We start from the raw sequence: 23,318 nt of genomic DNA on the forward strand, positions 1-23,318 counted from the left end.
CCACTTGTGTAACCACCAGACTACCACCCCCCGAAATGTGACTTCAGCGTCAAACGTGGGGCGCTGAAGTCGCTGAAATTATAATTAATAAATGAGAAAGGAAGAGAAGGAGGGGTGATGGGCACTGCTCATGTCGGTGTCCCCCTGCAACGTAGCTCTATAGCAGCATATCTAGGATGAAGCTGCTCTAGTCTTGTCCTGCAGCTGCAGCTATGACTACTGACTCTTAACACACTAGAGTTTACACTAACTAGAGGTTTACTGAACATTAACTATAGGCCTTACTAAACACTAACTAGAGGTTTACTGAACATTAACTATAGGCCTTACTAAACACTAACTAGAGGTTTACTGAACATTAACTATAGGCCTTACTAAACACTAACTAGAGGTTTACTGAACATTAACTATAGGTTTTACTAAACAGAAAGGTTTTAAGTTTTGTAACTGTTCAGTCTGAAATGTGCCTAATGACCCCCTGGCGTCTGCGACCTGCTCCTGCAGACACTTGTTATACAGTTCTCATCTCCCCGCTGTCTTCCTACTGATACAAATCTTTCCAGCTCACTCCCTGCTGGTGTCCCATTCCCCATGAACTGTTGAGGAGAGACAAGAATAATAACGTCTTTATTGACTGGTTTTCTGTTCGTGAACTTTCAGTTTTCCTGGATTAGTGCTCTTATTCTGGAAAAATGTATCAGCTGCTCCTTGTGGCAACGGCTTGCCTGTTGTCATGGCTGTTGAAATAGAATAATGCTTGATCTGGTGAACCCAGATAACCAGGAGTTGTTTGGAGAAGGGATGCTGTTGAGTAAAACCAGCACATGCACAAGGAAGCTGTGATGTCAGCAACGTGCAAAGAGGGTTGTTTCCGAGAAATCCCCAGGAAAATCCAGCGCAGGAAATTTACGGATGGGAGTGCAGTGATCCCCACTTCATCTCTGTCCCTTTCTTCCCCATAAAGGCCTGTAATTGGCCTTGATCCAACTGTGGATGGGCCGTTACAGAAGGGATTAAAGAGGAAGTGCAACACTGCAATAAATGCCGATGAATAGCGGCAATGGATTAGCCCGAGACCGGCTTTAATAATATCTGAAATGTGCAGAAGGAAAGAGGTTACATGATCAACCAGCAACAAAGAGTTTCCCAGCAGACTTTTCATCCCTTCTGCACAGGTCCACTGGTCCTGGGTGGATGTGTGGTACTTGATTACAGTGGTGTAACATAGATGGACATCTCCTGCAAACATGTGCTCAAACGCAGGTCTGTTTTTGACTAGCAGAGACATTGGTTTTTTTCCTTATTGGTTTGCAGTCTATAATCTGTGTATTATGCATCTCTCTCTGTCCGTCTCACCCGCATGTCTAACTTCAGCTAGGTGGTGTCGTTCACAAACTAATGGTATAAGGCTGCTCACTTCTGTTCTCGCCCTACAAAATATCAATACACCAATACAATTGAAGTCATGTGCAAGTTGGCTATAGAAAAAAATGTTTCTGAATTATTTTATGTTGGTGTGCACTTGCATTGCTCTTGTCAAGATGCCACCCTGTGCGCGCTTGAGGTCTAATGGATTAAACTAGATGGGTATGAGTAGAGAAGCATCGATCGATCGGCAACCGTTCGGTATCGGCCGATAATGCCCCTATCGGTTTTGATCGGCGTTCTCAAAATAATAGTTCAAAGCAGGCCGATCAGATGACGTTTACAACAACAACCGCCCTCGCGTGCGTTCCCACATCTCAGACCCAGGTCTCCTAAGGGGGCGTGGCCGTCCTCACCGGTATGGGAGTCTTACAATGTCTGAAAACAACAAATTTGCAGTTTGCAAAGTGTGTGCAAAGGAAATACTGCAAGGAAGAATGTTATTAAAGAATTTCAACACAACGAAGCTGATAAGACATTTGAAAGTTTCTCAAGTCAAGAACTATATAAAGAACAGGAGCGTGCAGCAATGCCGCTAACTCAGCTGTAACAGAGATCTATAAACGACAGCAACAACAGCAAGAAAAATAAGGAACTGCATCGTAAGGTAATGAATTCATAAGCCTTGACCATCAGATGTTTATCGTTGTAAAAGTGATCGGGTTTAGCCGCGTCGTTTGCTGCTCGGATCCGCGGTACGCGCTGCTGCGTCATAATTATTTCACTGATGAAATCCCGCCGCAGTTATACCAGACTATTTACAGTCACATCCAAACCCTCACGCAGGACGATAGTCATGTCAGTCAGCTTCACGAGTGACATTTGGAGTTCTAGTGTGAAGAGTTGTGCTTCACTTACAAGAGTTTCCTCACGCACGGCGGATGCTATCGCTAAAGCTTTAGCAAACCTTAATAATTCATAATTTTTTATTTTAAGATTTATTCCTTTTTCCTCAGGAAAACTAAGGTTTATAGTTTACAACTTGTATCAACTCTAGGAGAGTGACATGCTGTGTGTGTTGGTGTACTGCACGTTGTGTTGCACACACCTTTATTTCCACAGGAAAGCTTAAGTTAATAAGCTACATGAGCCTACATGAGTTCTGCGTTAAACCAACGCAGAGCCTACGCCGTTGCTGTGATGCCGTCGCGAACCCATCAGACTTCTCCGTCACTCCATTTCGCCGCGGTGCAATACTCCCCCGGAGTGTTGGTTGATACTTTGTTTAGCTTCCGGCTTTTCCGGTCACAGTGAATCAAAGAGATAAGGACAACTATTGTGCAAAAAAACAAAACGACCCAAAAAAAAAAAAAATCACACACACAAGAAGAAAAGAGTGCTGAAAGTTCACTACTGCTGATTTATTAGGAAAAATGAAAATGGTGACTGCAGGCGGATGGTGGAGTTTAGGCGCAGTTAGCCAACATCTGGGCCGCTGAGGCCTGCTCAGCAGATGAATGTGCTAGTAGACTTTATATTGCTTGGTAATAGTTATGAGAGCATCCAGTGGCAGCACGAAACAAGCCCCATACTGTTTTCTTATGTTTTGTGCAAGATAGCTAACAATATCCACTGAAACAGGTTTCTTTTTTAGTTTTGAAATGACTGTGTAATATACTGTTGTCTTCTAGGCTCATGGCAGGCAGTCGTATCATGAGTGTTGGGGATTTTTTTTTGCAATTTCAAAATTATATGGAACTGGGGTTTAACAAACCAAAAAGTATGGCTATCCTGCAATGTACTGTTTATTTTAAGATATTTTGTTTCTTCTCTTAAAGTAAATTTTTTTTAAAGTTCTTGTGGCCTTCATTGATAAAACGGGTGGACAAGAAGTGGGTAGCGAGGGGGGGGGGGCACGTTGCAGTATAGAGCGACTCTGAATCGAAACTGTGTTGCCCGTACGAGGACTACATATACACACATACATATATGTATATATGTACATACATACATACACACGTATACACATATATGTGTATACGTGTGTATACATATGTGTGTACACACATATGTATGTATGTGTGTGTATTATATATGTGTATAATATATATACATATATATATATATATATATATATATATATATATATATAAATTCTAAATTGCCCGTAGGTGTGAGTGTGCATGGTTGTGTGTTTATATGTGGCCCTGCGATGGACTGGTGACCTGTCCAGGGTGTAACCCCTGCCTTTCACCTGAAATGAGCTGGAATAGACTCCAGCAGAAGACCCTGCAAAGGATAAAGCGGGTATAGATAATGGATGGATGGATGGGGATATATATATATATATATATGCTGTGTGTGTGTGTATATATAGACAAGTTTTTGAGCCGTTTACGCTCTACTTCCTGAAGTCCTCCCGTCGATGCAATCCGCTTCGGTTCTGGCGGACTAGTTCTGAAAGCGTAACGCGCTTTCAGATTGTTGTTTGTCTGATTGTTGTTTCAGACAGTGAAGAAAACTCACCTATAAAACTGCAATCCGTGTTCATAATCTTGTAAAGTTGTTACTTTATGAGTGGTATTCGCACAGAGAAAATACACACTAACACATAAGTAGTAAAAGATACATCCTAGTATGCACTGGGACACATCATCAGTAGCCCCTTTCACACAGCCAGTTCGAGGCGGGAACGTTGCGCCTTTAAGCCGCCTCGCTGTTCTGTGTGAAAGTCACGGAGGCGGAATGGGGGGGCCAAGTGGCCCCACCAATAAGCCGGCAGCGGAGGTAGTCACAGAGCCGAAACGGGGTCTGTGTGAATGACACAGCCGGCATGCCGGTGTTGTGCCAAAAAGTGATTGCCTGCCAGAATCTGATTTCTTCTGATTTATGTCAGCGGGAGCGCGCACAACAGCCCGTTGAACGACAGCGCTAAAACGTCAGATATTCAGATTATGAAGCTCAAGAATGAGATCAAGTCATATTTAGGCAGAAACAACTTTTCATTAACTGTATTTGGCCTTCAATCAATTTTTGGCAGGTAAAAAGACCCATTTTCAGGGGAGAAATCAGATTCTGGCAGGCAATCACTTTTTGGCACAACACCGGCATGCCACTAGACGCTGACGCTGTTGTCACGCCTCTGATTGCGGAACGCCGGCATGCTGTGTGAATTTACAGACGGGAGCGGCGTTATGCCGGCGTTGTATGGTTCTGTGTGAACCAACAAAGGCGGCGTATTGGCAGGACTTCTTTACACCAATATTGCGGAATCTCTGTGTGAAAGGGGCTAGTGATGTGCCTGAGATCATCGGGGGTTTCGGGTCTTTCAACAATCATACCCCCTCCTTCAGATGACCCAGTCGGGGTTGATCAAGCCCTGACTTGTGTCCCAGTAGCATTGGCCCACAGATCGCTCCTCTTAATCCAAAGCCATCTCGAGGCTCTCTCTGCTGCCATGGTGTACTTGATGGCTTTCCTTTTTGCAACCCCCGTAATGCCAAGTAGCGTGAACACCTTGCACAGTGAGCGGCCAGCAAACCCTCTACAGCCTACTTCAATGGGCTCACAGCGTGCCTTCCAGCCTCTTCTTTGGCATTGCTTGACCAGCTCCTGGTACTTCGACACCTTCCGCTCGTTCGCCTCCTCTATGCGGTCCTCCCAGGGAACTGTCAGTTCTATAAGTAGCACCTGCCTTGAAGACACTGATGAAAGCAAAATGTCTGGCCTCAAAGACGTTGTTGTGATGTAATCTGGAAACTTGAGCTGCTTGCCCAAGTCCACTTGTAGAACCCAGTCAACTGCTGACTGCGGCTGCTCTCCAGCCCTGATAAAGGCAATGTTCCTCTTGCCAGGTTGTTGCTTGCTGCTGTTGCTTTTGGCCACGATGGTGAAGATGGCTTCAGCAACGATCTTCAGCACTTGGTCGTGCCGCCAACGGTAGCGGCCCTCCCCGAGGGCTTTAGAGCAGCTGCTTAGGATGTGCTCCCGAGAGCCTTTCCTGGAACACAGCTCACAGGCAGGAGAGTCAACCATGCCCCAGAGATGGAGATTGGCTGGGCTGGGTAATACATCATAGACAGCTTGGACTATGAACTTGATGCACTGGGGTTCAGCCTGCCTGAACTCAGACCAGGTCACCTTCCTCTCCAGCGCTCCCTCCCATCATGTCCATGCTCCTTGCTGCTGCATGCCCACCATCCTGCTGGTCCGTTCCTCCTCAACCCCTGCCAGCACTTGCTTCAGGACTAGCTGGCGTTTGTCCTTGCCACGAACCTTCTCGTAGTGAGGTTGAGGAATGGCTCCCAGCCCTGCACGGCCTGTTGCAACCGTGCCCACCAGAGCCCTATGTCTCAGCCGAGACTCGGCTACCTCCAGGCCTTTCTGAGCCCTCCACTTCCTACCGGTTCGCACCACAATGCCCGCTGATGCCACTTTCGAGTCTTTGGAGTCCCGGTAGAGCAAAGCCTCTCTTGTGCGAGAGACCCTGAACTCCTCTTCAAGGCTGCTGAAAGGGAGCTGGAGTTTGTTGGTCTTCCCATACAGAGCTGCACTGCATAGGCTCCGTGGAAAGCCCATCCAACGACTGAGGTGGCTGCTGATCTTCCTCTCTAGAGTCTTCACTGTAGACAAGGGCACTTCATACACCAACAGAGGCCAGAGAACCCGGGGTAGGACGCCATGCTGGTAAATCCATGCCTTAAACCTCCCAGGTAGGCCAGACTTGTCAACAGCCGTTAGCCACGTCTCAAGCTCCTTGATGGTTGTTTGGATTGCTGCAGTGTCCCTGAGACTACAGTCGAAGACCTTGCCCAGGCTCTTGACCGGTTTCTCTATGATTGATGGGTTTGCTGTGCCATCCACAAAGAAGCGAAACTTGTCCACCACCTTTCTCTTCTTCAGCACCATGGCCCTGGATTTAGTTGGTTTAAAGCTCATTCTTGCCCAGGAGATTAGCTTTTCCAGACCCTGGAGTATCCATCTCGCACCGGGAACCGATGTAGTGGTGACAGTGAGATCGTCCATAAAGGCTCTGATGGGGGGGGCTGCCCGAGTTCCGGATTTAGACAGAGGGCCTCTGCACTCAGTTTCAGCTGCCTTGACTACCATGTTCATGGCTAGGGCAAAGAGGCTAACTGAGATTGTACACCCAGTTGTGATGCCATTTTCAAGCCTGTGCCAATCTGATGTTGTGCTCCCAGAAGTACACATTATATGTATGATTTGACTTAAACAAATGTTTGCAAAATTTACAAAAATTTTATTTATGCACACATTTGATTTATGTGCACGAATTATTAATATTTAGAACATATAATATATATAGAAAATATAAATAACATTGGGCTTGCAGAAATCCACTTTATGAAAAAAATGCATTATTATTATTATTATTATTATTATTATTATTATTATTATTATTATTATTATATTATTATCATCATTGCAGACACACACTTTGGACTCTAGCCAAGTAGACTATGATGTAGTTCGGATACCAAAAATAAAGACATATAGGTCAAATAATCTTGTTACCTTCCATAGGATCGCAGCTGAATGGGAACATGATCTCCCTGGTCCAGTAACACACGTACATCCCGCAGTTTTGACTTCTCCAGCTTCAGTTACAGCACCCAAGCTTTATGCCACGCATTGTTGCCACGATCATGTTTGTATGACATGACACAACCGATTTTGTTGCTGTGCAGATATTGATATGCCTCAGAGGCTTTCAGATTGTCCATTGCTTTTCCATCTATCACCATGGATTGCACGAAGTAGGAGCAGATCTTGCTGTCCGTTCTGCTGGGCCGTGTCATCACGTTACCCTCCCAGTTCTGTACTGAATTCTGGTGGGGGAGAGTAACGCCATCTCCAGTCAAAGTAGCAGAACCGTGTTCCCATTGCAATGACATAGTTGTCGACATTAAAAGCTCACGAGCAGCAAGTCTTTGCTTCCGGCGGAAATGAAATGCATTTGTGTAGGGTAATGGCGGCGCCCAGGTCTTGGCGCAAAAAACTTGTGCAAAGAAGCTGTGCTTTGCGTATATGAGGAACTTTGGCTTGATCTCGCGAGATGAATTGTTCGTAATGGAGGCCAAAACCTTTATTCCTTCTCCTATTATACAGAGGTGTGTGTGTGTGTGTGTGTGTGTGTGTGTGTGTGTGTGTGTGTGTGTGTGTGTGTGTGTGTGTGTGTGTGTGTGTGTGTGTGTGTGTGTGTGTGTGTGTGTGTGTGTGTGTGTGTGTGTGTGTGTGTGTGTGTGTGTGTGTGTGTGTGTGTATCTATATATATATACTCAGACAGACATATACACACACAATTAAATGAAGTGGTGTTGTGGTGACCCAACACTGAAGTGCTGCCAGGTCCATTATCTAGTGAGAGTATCCAGTAACGTGTGTTGGACTCCTTGACTCTCCTTGCTGAGATGCCAAACCCCCAGTTGTACACTTCTGTCTCTCCAGATGAGAGTGGTTGTGATACGCACATCTCTGACGCACGCCTTCTTTCTGTGTGCGTAAACTTATTCTTTCATATTGTGTTGGGTTATATATTCGTGAGAACCGTCCTTTATTAGGCCAGAAGTGTTTTCCAGGAGTCTATTAATGGATTGCTCTAATAATAGATGTGACAGTGCTGCAGGTAGTTTGTCTTAGTGGGACATTAGAAGAGCAGTGATTGTGCTTCACAAGTTGTGATGCGTTCAATAATCTGTTTTCCACCCCTCTCCCGATAATGTCCCGCGCTACATCACACCCCTCTAATTAAAGTGTTGATGTGAGGAAGACTTCATTAGCTCAAGCAGGGTATTCCAGCGCTGGAATCTTGCCGACCTCAACAGCACGGCTGCTCCCGGTTGGCTGTGTAAATAACGGAGATGTGTGCTCTCCTGTGCACAGGTATCAGCCAGAGCTACATATCCCAGTGGCTGCTGCAACAAGGCCTGGAAATGAGCGACTCCAAGCGCAGAGCCTTCTACCGCTGGTACCTGCTGGAGAGGAATAACCCAGGTGAGACCCAGGCCGGGATCAAGGCTGTCCCCATCTTGTGATATTTGACTTTAATGGCGCTTTTCCACTAGTACCTACTCAGCCCAACTCACTTTGGTTTGGTATTTTCCCACTAGGGGTATAACTGTGCCGAGTAGATACTTTTCTGTAACTACTCTGCTGAGGTTCTAAGCGGCTGAGTCGGCTGCATCTGACGTCATCACACTACAGGCCACCGATTGGTCGGGGGGTTGGAGTCAGACGTCTGAGTCAGATGTGGACATTAGCGAAAGAGCGACTGACGGCTTCTTGTTCATTTTATTCGACCAGCAATGGCAGCGCAAAAGTCTGTTTGATGATCCAACTCTGAGGTGCAGATGTTCATAAACCTGGTGGCCGAGGAGAGAATTAAAAAGGGATCTAGACGGGAGATAAGGAACGACCAGATCTACCAGGAGCTCTGTCACTTCATAGCTGCTCGCTGCTCCCAGCCACAGCAGCTTCGCTCCAACCTATTACTTCTGCTCCAGATGCTGAACTGTAGTGGAAAATAAACCAGGCCGAGTTGATTCGGGCCAAGTAGGTACTAGTGGAAAAGCGACATAGTGTGCAGGGCAAAGGGACACAGATCCCCACAGGGATAGTAACTGGGAGGTGCAGAGTGTTTTTCCAAGGTTGGATGTCAGGTTAATGATGGCTGATTATCGATCAGGTAATGGAGGGCTTATTAAGGGATAAAATGTGTTGTGTTGTACATGTAAACCAATGCTTGCCTCCCCCATCCTCCAAGCCTGCCAACCTTGCGCTTACTCCGACCGTGGTCCTCAGGGGCCGCCAGGTCAAGGCGGGACATGACACACATTTACATTTTCAGCTCAAAGGCGAATGATAAACACAGTCCCATCACCGGGGAGGCAAACCAAGATGGTTACGGGTTAGGAAATTAAATGGAAGCGAGGGACTGCAGCTTGTGTGTGCAGGCTACAGCGATGGCATCGCTGCTTAGGTCACTTCTGACCCTTTCATGTCCTACAACACAGCTACTTAAAAAGACAAAAACATGCTTACAATTAAGTAGTTCCACAACAATAAATGGTCCAGATCCTCAGATTTAATCACATCAAACCGCAAATGTTAATGAGAAACGTTTGTTTTTACGTTATTACTTTACAGCAAAACAGGACCTGTGAAAAAGCGTCACCTTTTCCTTCACGTTATCCTTCTTTGTTTTGTTTTTTCTTCTCTTTTTCTTTAAAGCTCGGTCTCCACTGTCTGTTGTACCAGACCTTAGGTCATCACAGTCTTACTATGCTCCTATTAGAAAAGGTTATGTCTGTCCTTTTTTAGGATTCGGAGGAAATACGATCTTTTCTGTACGTCCTTTTTTTTGTGATACATTTTTTATTAAGAATGATCTCATGGTAACAAAATGATCATAGTACTGTCATAAATGGCATTGTAAATGGAACCAGTACTGTCAGAGATTCTCTCCTCTTCCAATGCTAAAAAGTAAAAATAAAAATAAAAGACACAAAATAAATATAATAAAACAGACAAAAAAACTAAACAAACAGCAAAAACAAAACAGGAGATAAACAAATCATGATTACCCCAACCCTTCCCCCTATAACCCAGGAATCCCAGTATCTCTACAAACCATCAACATTAAGATATCCAATGACACTAATTTCCTCCACCATTCAGAAAGTATATGTATCCACTAGAGAATGAACAAAGAGGGCACATAATGTATATACAAAGTATTCTAAACCTCCTTCTGTACGTCCTTTGTCACTGTTGAGGTGTGTGTCCACCATGTACAGTCCCCTGAGACATGGATGCCTATGTACTTTACTGTAAATGTACATAGGCATGTATGTACTGTAAAGATGGTCTATATTGATTGTAAGTGGGATTTCCACAACCATTCCCTTTGTTATCCCTATATTAAGGTCTGGGTTGTTTGAGGCGGAGTGCTCTGTGATGCTCTGGACTTCCTGTGTATAAGCAGATTGATTATTGTTCTTAATTAGTTCAGTGATGGCTGCATTGTGTGCAAACTTAACATTACATTGCTGTTATGGGAAGAGCGGTGATGGGTGTACAGGATGTAAAGGAGAAGGCTGAGGACACGGCCGTAGGGCGTGCTAATGGAAAGAGTGGAGGAGATGGAGGTACCGATTGCTCGGTACCTGGTGCAGGTAGGGGAGAAGGGCCAGTATGGGCAGAAATATGTGCCACTACAAACTGAATTTGAATAATTTATATTTGAATTTGAATTACTCAACTTGAATAATTGCATTAAAAAACTGAATCTGAATCACATAATTTGAATTTGTATTGTTTAATTTGAATCATTGCATTGAAAAAGTGAATCTACATTCAGTTCTCACAATGGAAATTCAGTTCTTGCAATTCAATTTACTGGAGTTACTGCGCCAGACATCCGGGTCTTCCGCAGGAACAGCAATCGAGTGCAGATACAAAGAACTCCTTTTCACGTAGCCTACTATAACCTCTATTTTCTTTCAACGATATAAACGACCAATGGGAGCTAGATATTTTGAAACTTTCTGTGTCATTCTGTGTAAAAAGTCTAGATTTATATCTTGCCGTTTTGTAGAAAAATTTCTGCTGAGGAGTGTGTGAGAACTGAATGTGAAAGTATAAAGAGTTGAATTTTCAGTGAGGATCAAATACAGTTTAAGAACAATTGAATTCAATTTCATAATGTGACATTCAGTTTCAAGTTTATAGAAATTCAGTTCCAAACTAATAAATTCAATTTCAAATTATGTGATTCAGATTCAGTTTTTTTATGCAATTATTCAAGTTGAGCAATTCAAATTCAAATATAAATGATTCAAATTCAGTTTCTAGTGGCACATATTTCTGCCCATAGGCCAGGATCAGTATGTAGATAGTAAGCCAATGCTGAGGGGTTTATTGATCATGTTGTTGTTAAAGGCAGGCCTGTAGTCTATGGTGTCCTGGCGTAGATGGCTCAGTACCACGCAGTGGCATAGGCAGAAATATTTTTTTGGGTTGGCCAGGACAAAAATGGGTGGGCCATATTGTCCCAGAAAGAGCGGACTTTTAAAAAAAACTTTTAAGCAGAAAACAATCTACAACAATGGGAAGCCATTGTTGTGGCGTTAAACTCGGCTGCAACGCCGGCTAGCTTGCTGGCTAAAGGCAGCTCAATATGCCGGAACCAGAGCAATCAATTATGTCCCGAGGCTCCCTACAACTTGTTTAAAAAGTTCTGTTTTAATCAGAAGAAATAAAATAAAGGCTGAACACAAGTCAACAAAAAATCACGTTTATATTTATACCTTTTCTCATATAATTTTTTAGAATATGTTTATGTGAAGCATGTATTTTGGCTGCCACCCAGGCCCCTTACTGGCTACGCGACGGGTATGTGTAGGAATCGAGACAAAGCTACCAGATCCGTATGCATATTGGTGGTGATGCATTGTGGGATGGAAATGGGGTTTAATGTGCTTTTGAGATTAGTTTTTCTAAGCATTCATAACATTTGGAGTGAAATGAACTCCAAAGAGAATGTTGTTGCTGACAGCTGCAGGAGGTCGCGGAGGAAGGCCTTGCTTGCTCCTACTGACCTGTCGGTCACGAGTCCTAACATCAGCAAGAGTAACTGGCCTCTGGTTTTGTTCATGCGATTAAAATGTATTAGAAAGTAGACATTTGATGGCAAGTTATTACATCCTAACGTCATAGCAGGCCTACAGCAGTGTGTGCGAGTTGCCCCGGAGACACAGATGCTAATGTGAAGTATGAAACTCCCATTTTTGCCCACAACTGGTGTCTTATACCTAAACTGCGGCCTGCCTGACTATCGGTTTTGTCCCGACTGAAGGGTTGAGGTGCAGTGAAAGCCAGCACAGCGTGAGTCCCCAGCCCAGGGCCAGGGGAGGGGAGAGAGACAGGACGCTCACAGGGGCGAGTGGCAGCCTCCCCGACATCCTCCCCAACACCAACCTCAACCTCAGCTCATCGTGGAGCAGGCAGAGAGAGCTGCTGCTGCACTTGCTCCCATGGTGCACTGCTGCCGCAGCCGCCCAGTCAGGTAACCGCCCCCTTCCCGCCCCGGCTTCAGCAGCACGCTGCAGGAGACGCCTGCACATCGGCCGGCCCGTAACCCAGTCACCGTGTGCTCACGCTGTCTGCTTGACGTGCTTCTCCACAGGCCCAAGTGCTTGTGATGCTAACAGGAAGCAGCTTTGCCTTTCTACCAGCGGGCGACACCTACACGCTAGAGCTGTTTCCTTCATCCCGCTCCCGCTGCATTTCTGACCGTTACCGCCCGCAACGTGTGTGTTACACTCCCGCCTGCATCCGCAAAACTCTGAGAATTCATGCCCGCACAATAATAGAGATGCATTGATTTAGTGTCTTCTCCCGTCCCGCAAGTTTATTTATATAGCACAGTTCAACACAAGGTAAAGGTAACATCAACATTGAAAGCGGCAAGACACAATTAAATGGTAAATAACAAATAAAATGATAAGAGGTAAAATAATAAAAAGCACAAGTTGTTAAAAAGTAAGGGCAGTAAAGAAAAGAAATGTCCTTGACAAATCTATCGGATTTAATGCTAACATAATTGTGGAGCTTGATCGATAATTGACAGTTCATAGGTCACTTTACCTAAAGTTAGCTCCAAATCCATCATTGTCATCATCGCACAAGCTTTTTCACCTTTCGCGCACGCATCAATTATGTGGTTGAGGTTATAGTAACGAGAGTAGCTGTGAGTGGCTCAAATAACACTAATAAATAACATAGAATAGACAAAGTTAACGAAGGAAGCAAATTCATTTAACAAATGAATCGCTTGGCCATAATATTGCTGTGGAGGAAGAGAATGTTGCTGACCGACTGCGCTCCCAATCCCTGCGTCTCTCTTCCAAGATGCGCCACAGACACTGAACAAAGTTTCTCCAAATATCTGACTTGACTTGCTTTGTCTTTGTTTTGTAAAGACCTTTTTTGAGGTTCTTTTCCACGTCATTGATTTCCATATTGATGCTAGGCTACATCCCGATCTCGCAGTTCAAACCACCCGCTCCCGCGAAATTTGCGTTGGATCCTGTGGGACCCAATCTGAATTTTAATCGATTTTATTTTCTCTTTTAAAACAAAAAAAACTACTTCTTTTAACAATGAAATAATCAACTAAAGTTGACCTTAAATGTTGGAATAAATTAGAAAATTGTGTAGTCTTTACTTGTAAGATTCAATCTATTTAAAGATACAATAATGTGCATATAAATAAGGAATAGGATGATGTTGCGTTGAGCATCTGGATGAATCCGGGCTGTAGATGGGCTCTATTTTTAGTGGAGTAAATCACTGCTGCATCTGTAATATTTATCCAGCATCTCTCTTTGTCGTGTGGGATACTGCATGAAAATTGGAAACTAGAGTTGCCTGGGTCTTTGAGAGGGGCTGTTTTGTGCAGCCAGCAGTGAATGCCTCGCATTATCCCCCATTTAGGATGCAGGAATAAATTAGTTGTGCTTCTGCCTTGAGTTGCCACGGACTGCAGACAAACTTATAAGGTGGATAGCAGTTTGGCGGGCTAGGCTAGAAGCAGAGCTCACGCAGACAACACATCAGCACTGACAGGAAGCTGTTGGCTCCACTACTTGTTTAATACCCCCTTCCTCCCCCGAGTTTCCCTCGTTGCTAATCATACAGTCTGTGCTTCTTGTTCAGTGAGCTACATCCCCAGATTTGCTTTCCCCCACACTTCCTGTAGTGCATGACATGCTTGTCCATAACATTAATGTGATTTTTATATGAATCGTTGATGCTAAAGGTTCCATGTAATACCAACTAATCATTGAAACCCTAATCCTAACTGGACATTGGCCTTAAAAAGTTAAATCTCAGCGTGGTTCTGAGGGATGTCACACTACATACTGTGGTCTGATTTAGTTTGGAGCATTGTGAGATTTTATTTTGTACACATATTTAAACAAGGACTGAAGTATTTCTGGCTGATGCTGGGGAAAAAAAGGCCATTAATTGGCCAATAAACTGGTCTGTTTCTAATATTATCACTGTTTTTTTGTAATATTATCACTGTTTTTTTGTTTGTTTCTTGATTTGAAATAAGAAATGAAGGCGTGCCGAAACCTTTTTTGCATGTAATACAATGGATTTGGCCTTAGTGATGTTGCTCACTGTTTACCGACTGCCATTTTTAAGCCTTAAGTTTTGTATTTGGCCGTTGCTATCTCAGCTTTGATTTATTTATGTGTAACTTACGGGTAACTTTTATAAAGGGTGAATTAAAAAATGCATTTCCTCAATTAAACATTGAGATTTGATTAGAAGCCGAGGCATTAATGGCAGGAGGCTGGCTCCCTAAACCGAACAAACTCTGTTCTGCACCCTCCGGTGATGATGGTGCACAGGAGGATACTTCATAAGATGAAGAAGAAGAAGATCATGGACAACCCTGAGCATCCTCTTCAGACCTGCTGCCACCCAGACCGAGGAGATACTTCAGTAAGAAGATTCTCCAAACCTCTACAGGAGATCCTTCCTCCCCACAGCCATAAACCTCTACAAGGAATCTCTGAAGAAACTTAAATCATGACTACTGCAACAGCTATTTTCCTTTTGGGATGAATAAAGTATTTTGAATTGAATTTTGAATTTGAGTTAAATTCAGTGCCTTGCAAATGTATTTGGCCCCCTTGAACTTTGTGACCTTTTGCCACATTTCAGGCTTCAAACATAAAGGTATAAAACAATTTTTTTTTGTGAAGAATCAACAACAAGTGGGACACAGTCATGAAGTGGAATGAAATTAATTGGATATTTCAAACTTTTTTTAACAAATAAAAAACTGAAAAAGTTGGTGTGCAAAATTATTCAGCCCCTTTACTTTCAGTGCAGCAAACTCTGTCCAGAAGTTCAGTGAGGATCTCTGAATGATCCAGTGTTGACCTAAATCACTAATGATGACAAATGGAATCCACCTGTGTGTTATCACGTCTCCGTATAAATGCACCTGCACCGTGATCGTCTCAGAGGTCCGTTTAAAGCGCAGAGAGCATCATGAAGAACAAGGAACACACCAGGCAAGTCCGAGATACTGTTGTGGAGAAGTTTAAAGCTGGATTTGGATACAAAAAGATTTCCCAAGCTTTAAACATCCCAAGGAGCACTGTGCAAGCGATAATATTGAAATGGAAGGCGTATCAGACCACTGCAAATCTACCAAGACCTGGCCGTCCCTCTACACTTTCAGCTCATACAAGGAGAAGACTGATCAGAGATGCAGCCAAGAGGCCCATGATCACTCTGGATGAGCTGCAGAGCTCTAAAGCTGAGGTGGGAGACTCTGTCCATACGACAACAATCAGTCGTATACTGCACAATTCTGGCCTTTATGGAAGAGTGGCAAGAGGAAAGCCATTTCTTAAAGATATCCATATAAAGTGTCGTTTAAAGTTTACCACAAGCCACCTGGGAGACACCAAACATGTGGAAGAAGCTGCTCTGGTCAGATGAGACCAAAATCTAACTTTGGCAACAATGCAAGACGTTATGTTTGGCGTAAAAGCAACACAGCTCATCACCCTCAACACACCATCACCACTGTCAAACATGGTGGTGGCAGCATTATGGTTTGGGCCTGCTTTTCTTCAGCAGGGACAGGGAAGATGGTTAACATTGATGGGAAGATGGATGGAGCCAAATACAGGACCATTCTGGAAGAAAACCTGATGGAGTCTGCAAAAGACCTGAGACTGGGACGGAGATTTGTCTTCCAACAAGACAATGATCTAAAACATAAAGCAAAATCTACAATGGAATGGTTCACAAAAAAACATATCCAGGTGTTAGAATGGCCAAGTCAAAGTTCAGACCTGAATCCAATGGAGAATTTGTGGAAAGAACTGAAAACTGCTGTTCACAAACGCTCTCCATCCAACCTCACTGAGCTCGAGCTGTTTTGCAAGGAGGAATGGGCAAAAATTTCAGTCCCTCGATGTGCAAAACTGATAGAGACAAACCCCAAGCGACTTACAGCTGTAATCGCAGCAAAAGGTGGCGCTACAAAGTATTAACTTAAGGGGGCTGAATAATTTTGCACGCCCAATTTTGGGGCATGCAAAAGGTTTGAAATATCCAATAAATTTCATTCCACTTCATGATTGTGTCCCACTTGTTGATTCTTCACAAAAAATTGCAGTTTTATATCTTTAGGTTTGAAGCCTGAAATGTGGCAAAAGGTCACAAAGAGGGCCAAATACTTTTGCAAGGCACTGTAACACGTTTGACCTCCTCCTGTAATAGTCAGTGCGTGTGATGACCCAACTTTCTGGCGAAGCAGCGGGATGGTCCTACTCTATCTATGAGCTGCTTTTCCCATGGTGCACTGGGAAGGTGAAGTGGACGCATGGGGGCAGTTGGAGTTGTGGTATATTAGACATGCTGGGAGCTGGCGGTGCGTGACTTAACAGCAGCTTCAACATTTGCGTCCACCGGTAGAGCTCCCTAAGTTGGTGTTTTTGTCTGACTTGGTTGGGTGTTGTGAACAAGCTGTAAGAGCTGAGGGATGATGGATAAAAAGTCTGGACACTGTTGTGTGCGGGGCGTTCCAGATTTTGTTATGAGGCACCAAAGCAGGACGATGTAGACGTAATGCTTTCTTTGGATCTGTACACAGGTATACAGCGCCCTTCGACCAATCAGAGTAACACAGGGTCAAGCATGTACAGTAGGGCTGCCACAGTCTCTTATGACAACATGTGCTTTTATTCTTTTTCTTTTTCTCCACACACTAAACTTACTTGTACTCTTAAAGTCACGATAATTATTTAACAATAAAATGAATCCACACACAAAAACAATGAGCATTGGAAATGAAAGGTCACCTTAAAATAAAACCTTGGCACCCATAGCAGGGGAAGTAAAAGCGTCCACCTCTGTGATGAAATGCAGGAGTTACGAGGTGGTGCCTGACGCTGAGTTTACCCTCCACCTACAGTTCCACGGGGGGTGCAGCTCTTACACCAGGCAGCACTGTCTGGATCTGCTTGAATTTCTGACTGATGGAAGCTGGACGTTGTTTATTCTTCAGGTGCCACCTTATCCATGCGTTCTCTGGTGAAAGAGGAGCCAGACTGGAGGATGGGGATCATGGCTGGAGACCGAGCTGGGATGGTGGCGGGTCCTCTGAGGCTTCGTAGAGGAAGCAGATTCACCTGGAGGAAGGAGTGCCAATCCATCATGGAGAGGTGAGGGGGAGCGGGCTGGAATGTTTGGGCATGTACGTATAGGTGGGGGTTCTAAGGTCTCATGTACCTGCAGTATGTGATGTCCAGTCAGGGTAGCCTGAGCTTTGCCGTGTCTGATAACTTGGTGTGAGTCTGAAATGTTTTTAGGAAAAATACAGCATTCTAAGGAGAGGTTGTTTTTTTACACTTCCTGGTCTTCTGTACAGAAGAGTATTAGGGCCAGGCAGGATAAAAATAATATTTTAGAGGAGGAACAATTTTTTTCATTATGCACTTTCGTGAATAAAGTTGAAACTTCGACTTTATTCTCGAAATTTCAAATGTATTCACGAAAAAGTGTTCCATCCATGTACTTCAAACGGTTCAAGAACAGCTTTCAATATACTTTTGGTATGCCTTGGATAGGCGTTTTATGCTAAATTATGCAATTTTACAGGAATGGTAACAGAAAAAATATATATATATGTGTGTGTCTGTGTGTGTGTAGACTGTATCTTGTCGTTAATATAAGCAGGATTACTGTTGATAAATACAGTGCCCTCCTTACTGCGGAAGAGTATTAGGGCCAGGTGGGAGAAAAATAAAATAATATTTTAGAGGAGGAAGATGTTTTTTTCATTATGCACGTCGAGAAAAAAGTTGAAATGTCGATTAATGTTGAAGTACAATTTCGAGAAAAAAGTTGAAATGTTGAGAAAAAAGTCAAAATTTCGTGAATATAGTTGAAATGTTGAGAAAAAGGGCGAAATTTCGACTTTATTCTCGAACTGCACGAAAAAACAAATCTTCCCCTCTCAAATATTTTTTCTCCTGCATGGCCCTAATACTCTTCCGTACCTTCTGTGATGTCATCCTTTCTTTTTGTTTTTTAAAATGTCCGTGACATTATCAAACATTTCCCCACCCTTCTCATTTCTAACATCTTCGTGCCAGACTCAAGTATTGTGTTTAGAGAGGAGAGCAGTGCACCCACTGTGCACCATTGATTTCTCTATTACAGGATTGCTGTAAGTAAAGTGCAGTCTGGGTAGTGATGTCACAAGACCACACAGATGACGCTCGCCAGCAGCAGCGCCGGCTTACGCAATCCTGCTGCAGTGCTGATCGTTGCGAGCTAGTGTAGACTCAAGGACGATACAGTAGAGGTGAAGACGATGTGTATCGTGTGTGTTTCTGAGGGAGGCGGGAACGGCCAGCTCAGAGGGAGGAAGGAGAAGAGGGCCGGGAGGAAATGATCCCGGTCTGTTGTGTAATGGGAGACAATGATTCAGCCATGGAGGAGAGAAAACACAAGCAGGGGGGGACACAAGCAGAATTTAGGGAGAAAAGATGAAAATTGGTAATTTTGAATAAAAGCAGACTTTTATTCATCTTGGCAAAAGATTAAATGTATTTGTTTTAATACAAATTAGCCACCTGTGTAGGTGAATCCACCTGACCGTCTCACTGTATAAACTTTCTTTACTCTTCTGTACTTCTTACGAAAGAGTATTAGGGCCAGGCAGGAGAAAAATAAAAATAATATATTCTCAAAATTTCGACATTATTCACGAAATTTCGACTTTATTCACGAAATTTTGACTTTATTCACGAAATTGTATTTCAACATTAATCTCGACATTTTGACTTTTTTCTCGAAGTGCACAATAAAAAAAAATCTTCCCCTATCAAATATTGTTTCTCCTGCATTGCCCTAATTCTCTTCCGTAGAGTTGAGGTGTAAAATGGGGGTGGAGTTAGTTTCCTGAGACCGGGGCCAGTTTGATAACTGTGGGACGTACCTGTTTCCAGTTTCATGGGTGGTGTTCTTTTCCAGCTTCTTCATGGAGAATCAGTACCCAGATGAGGCAAAGCGGGAGGAGATTGCCAACGCCTGCAACTCTGTCATCCAGAAGCCCGGTAGGAAGAGCTCTTTGTTTTCTTCCTGCATCCTAGGAAGGCTGGTCAGGCTGGCAGCCTGCTTATCTTAGAACTGATGTATCTGGGGACCCACTCATACCCCCAAGTGTTTTTTTTGCTGTTATTTTTGTTGTTATGTCATATAATTGCATTTACCCACCTTCTCTTTTTTTTTTTTCTTTCCTTCATCTTTGTGCAGTTTTTGTGCGGACAAAAATGTAACATATAAAACATGCAGAACAACAGCAGCGCACCAAGTTCATGAATCCTTGGATCACTGAGCTGCTTTCTGGGAGCATCATTGATGCAGGAATTGTGTGTTTCTTCTGTCAGGCTGCAAACTGTCAGAGTTTGAGCGTGTGACGGCTCTGAAGGTGTACAACTGGTTTGCCAACCGCCGGAAGGAGATGAAGAGGAGAGCGAATATAGGTGAGACTGGACAGGAGTCCCTGACGAGATTTTCCATGTCCACGAATGTCTTACCAACCTCTGCTGTCCGGTCTGACGAAACCAGAGGCTGCCATTTTGGAAAGCCATGGTATCGAGGTGCCAAGTCCAAGCTGCCACTCCAACGGTGAGGACGGAGAGATGCCAGAGTTCACAGACCAGGTGAATCATCGATTCTCAGAGCAGGTAATGTACCTTTTTTATCTGCCTTTTAATGAAAATGGAATATATATACAGTAATCCCTCCCTATAACGCGGTTCCCCTTTCACGGATTTGCATTGTGCATCGTGTTCTGCATTCTGATTGGCTAAACAGTCTCCCCGCTTCTTCACTTCCTGTGTCAATAACGTTACGGTTTAATATGTACATGTACGTAAAACAGCTTGCCAAATTTAAGTTTGCAAATTTTCTCCAAAACCCATAATGTCGACAAAACGCTCTTCACCGATTCTCCCGATTCTCTCTTATATTACCTTGTATTACCTAGATGAACACTGAATTGAAGTTTCAAAGATAACTGAAAATAAATATTAACACAATAAATGTTCTGATCCGACATTTCACATTACCACTGCTGCGACGCAGAGCCTACGCTGCCCCTCTTTCTCCCGTCTCACCTGTTATTTTTTCCTCTGTTGCCTCTGTTATCTGTTGCATCTATTTCCCGTGGCTCCGGAGTCTGGCAGAAAAATGTCTTTATATCATGTTGTCTGTCGCCCGCGATATTTTTTTTTTGACGGCGCCATAGTTGGCTAGCTACAAACTCTATACATCCCATAATGTATAATAATATGCCTGCGCTCTCAGCAGCGGTACTCGCATCGTTACTAGGCAACAAAGCAGGTTGACTCACGTTGCAGAACAGCGCTGCACAGAGGCGCTCCTAAACGTAAATGATCATTGATTTATGAATGAATGGATACGTCGCTTATTTTTGGCATATTACATTTTTTTTTAGGCCTGGCGGGGACTCTCGTTGGCCTGGCGGCCCCGCCAGGCCTATACAATGGTAGGGGAAACACTGATTCACAATTTTTCTGACACTGGAAATGCATGCTGTGAGGTCTTAGCTATCCATTGAGACCAAGATTATGCATATTGTCCTTATAATTGTGGAGATATTGTTGATTTAATTCAGATAGGCTTATTCAGGCGAAATTCACCTCCAAAATACCCAGGGATGAACAGGTTAATCTGTCAGGATATATCTCATGAAATGAATTCCAAAAATGAATGTTCTGCTCATATTTCTACTGCGTGCTGTGCACAGGAAGAGACGTCCTCCCAGAAGATCATGGACCATCAGGATCCCTCCTCGCTGGCTGCTCCAGAGGTGTCAGCCCTGCCCAGCCCCACTTCTCAGGTCACAGAACAAAAGGACGAGGATTCAAAAAGGGAGCCTGCAGACGAGGAGTGACCCACGAAGCCAGCAACGTTTTAAATCATCATATTTAGATTTGAACCAAACGAAATGGAAAACAAGAAATGCCTCTTGCTCTACCCCTGTAGAGCATTTCAGGTCTGTGACACCCAGAAATCAGCGGGAGGAGGGTGCTGAACTTTGCTAAGGTGCCTCAGGTGGTAAGGTACGGAACAGTATTAGGGCCATGAAGGAGAAAAAATATTTGAGAGGGGAAGATTTGTTTTTTCGTGCACTTCGAGAATAAAGTCTAAATTTCGCCCTTTTTCTCAACATTTCAACTATATTCACGAAATTTTGACTTTTTTCTCAACATTTCAACTTTTTTCTCGAAATTGTACTTCAACATTAATCGACATTTCGACTTTTTTCGCGACGTGCATAATGAAAAAAAAATCTTCCTCCTCTAAAATATTATTTTATTTTTCTCCCACCTGGCCCTAATACTCTTCTGCAGTAAGGAGGGCACTGTATTTATCAACAGTAATCCTGCTTATATTAACGACAAGATACAGTCTACACACACACACAGACACACACATATATATGTATATATAATATACACACACCCATATTTATAGTGCATTCCAGATGGTATTAAAGGCCTCATTTCCTTAGACGGAGCATCATGTAAAGGATACCTCGCCAGTTTTACTAAGCTAAGCTTTTCCTGCTTCCTTTGCCACGCGCCTTGGTTTAGCCTTTTCGTAGCGCGACGGACGGAGGCGTGAATGTGCTGAGCCTGCAGGTCAGGTGCGAGCGGGCGTGGGATACGGCGTCAGTGATGCCCCTCGGTGAAACAAGCGCCATGTTGCTCGTACGTTTTTTGAAGAGTCCATCCTCAATCACGTAGACTGTTCAGATCTGCTGATCAACCGACGTGTGCTGTTATTCAAAAAGCCCTGAGGAATAACTGGAATCTCAGGTACTCCCAAATATCACGGACTAAACGACGGGGAAAAAACTGCACCAAACCTCCTGTGTTGTCATCTTCTTTGTAACTGTTATTTATGCTTTCTTTTTTTTGAAAAACAAATCAAACACAACTAAAACCTAAAATATCTTTGTATTTCTTTGTTATACTGAGTGCTGCTATTTTAACGTTTTTGTTGTTTACTGACCTTTTAAAGTTTGTCATCAGCCAATGAAACTAAACTAGATACACACACATTTCTTTTTCTCCCTTTTTTTTTTAAATGATCATTTAAAAGAATGCTAAACAATCTGTCACCAAATATACTACAAGCACCTTCTGTCTGTTAGGGAGAAGCTCAAGCTTAAGCTCAAGCTAGTGTCACTGAAAAGCTGCACTTCAAAGTGAATCTCACTCCAAGTGTAAGGGGAAAGCTTTCATGTACATAATTTAAAAAAAAATAGGTAACAAAATAGTACAAGCTAATACAGTATGAGTGAAAGCACTAGTAGTTGTGTATAACATTGAATATGAGTCGCCAGCTTATACTTTGCGTAACATAGACCCGTATATTGACAGGCCCTACGCATTCATATCATGAACAAAGACGGTTGTTCTCAAATGGCTCCAAACAGGGCACCACCACGTTGCCTCTCGATGCCAAAGCCATGCCGAGAAGAGCTGCAGAGCTAACTCAGCTTTTAAGAAATGCCATGTGGCAGCGGCATCACTGTAGACGTACAATTCAGAAGATGTTTGTTGGAGGATGTGGACAGTGTTATGTAGCACCTTTGGCAGCGGCTTTGCCCTGTGTTTTCACCTCAAACAATTTTCTTGTCCAGCTTTGGACAGGAATCCCCAAAGCTGCTGCAGTTTCTTATCCTTATTATTATACTCTTATTTCTCTCTGTCTCTCTCTCTCTGCTTTTATCTGACGAGAAATACTAATAATAAAAGTGTACACAGTTAGTGGCAAGTGTCTCGGTTCATTTT

The 23,318-nt window shown here is 43.5% G+C and overlaps 1 protein-coding gene across 6 annotated transcripts in view; it reads left to right on the forward strand.

Annotated features, from left to right (window-relative positions):
- zgc:91944 (uncharacterized protein LOC436941 homolog) overlaps nt 1-23,285 on the forward strand; it is a 32,572-nt gene extending 9,287 nt beyond the window's left edge. Inside the window, exons 5-12 of one of the 6 annotated variants that reach the window (XM_061741065.1) lie at nt 8,269-8,379; nt 12,242-12,451; nt 17,489-17,645; nt 19,462-19,544; nt 19,878-19,973; nt 20,059-20,177; nt 20,951-21,001; nt 21,263-23,285. In XM_061741065.1, coding sequence (XP_061597049.1) covers nt 8,269-8,379; nt 12,242-12,451; nt 17,489-17,645; nt 19,462-19,544; nt 19,878-19,973; nt 20,059-20,177; nt 20,951-21,001; nt 21,263-21,409 — 974 coding nt within the window. In that variant the 3' untranslated portion in view covers nt 21,410-23,285. The remainder of the gene's footprint in view (nt 1-8,268; nt 8,380-12,241; nt 12,452-17,488; nt 17,646-19,461; nt 19,545-19,877; nt 19,974-20,058; nt 20,178-20,950; nt 21,002-21,262) is intronic. The other 5 variants (XM_061741067.1, XM_061741066.1, XM_061741068.1 and 2 more) reach the window with 5 other exon arrangements.
- The last annotated feature ends 33 nt before the right edge of the window (nt 23,286-23,318 follow it).

Source organism: Cololabis saira, chromosome 15 (genome assembly GCF_033807715.1).
Source record: "Cololabis saira isolate AMF1-May2022 chromosome 15, fColSai1.1, whole genome shotgun sequence".
Lineage (NCBI taxonomy): Eukaryota > Metazoa > Chordata > Actinopteri > Beloniformes > Belonidae > Cololabis > Cololabis saira.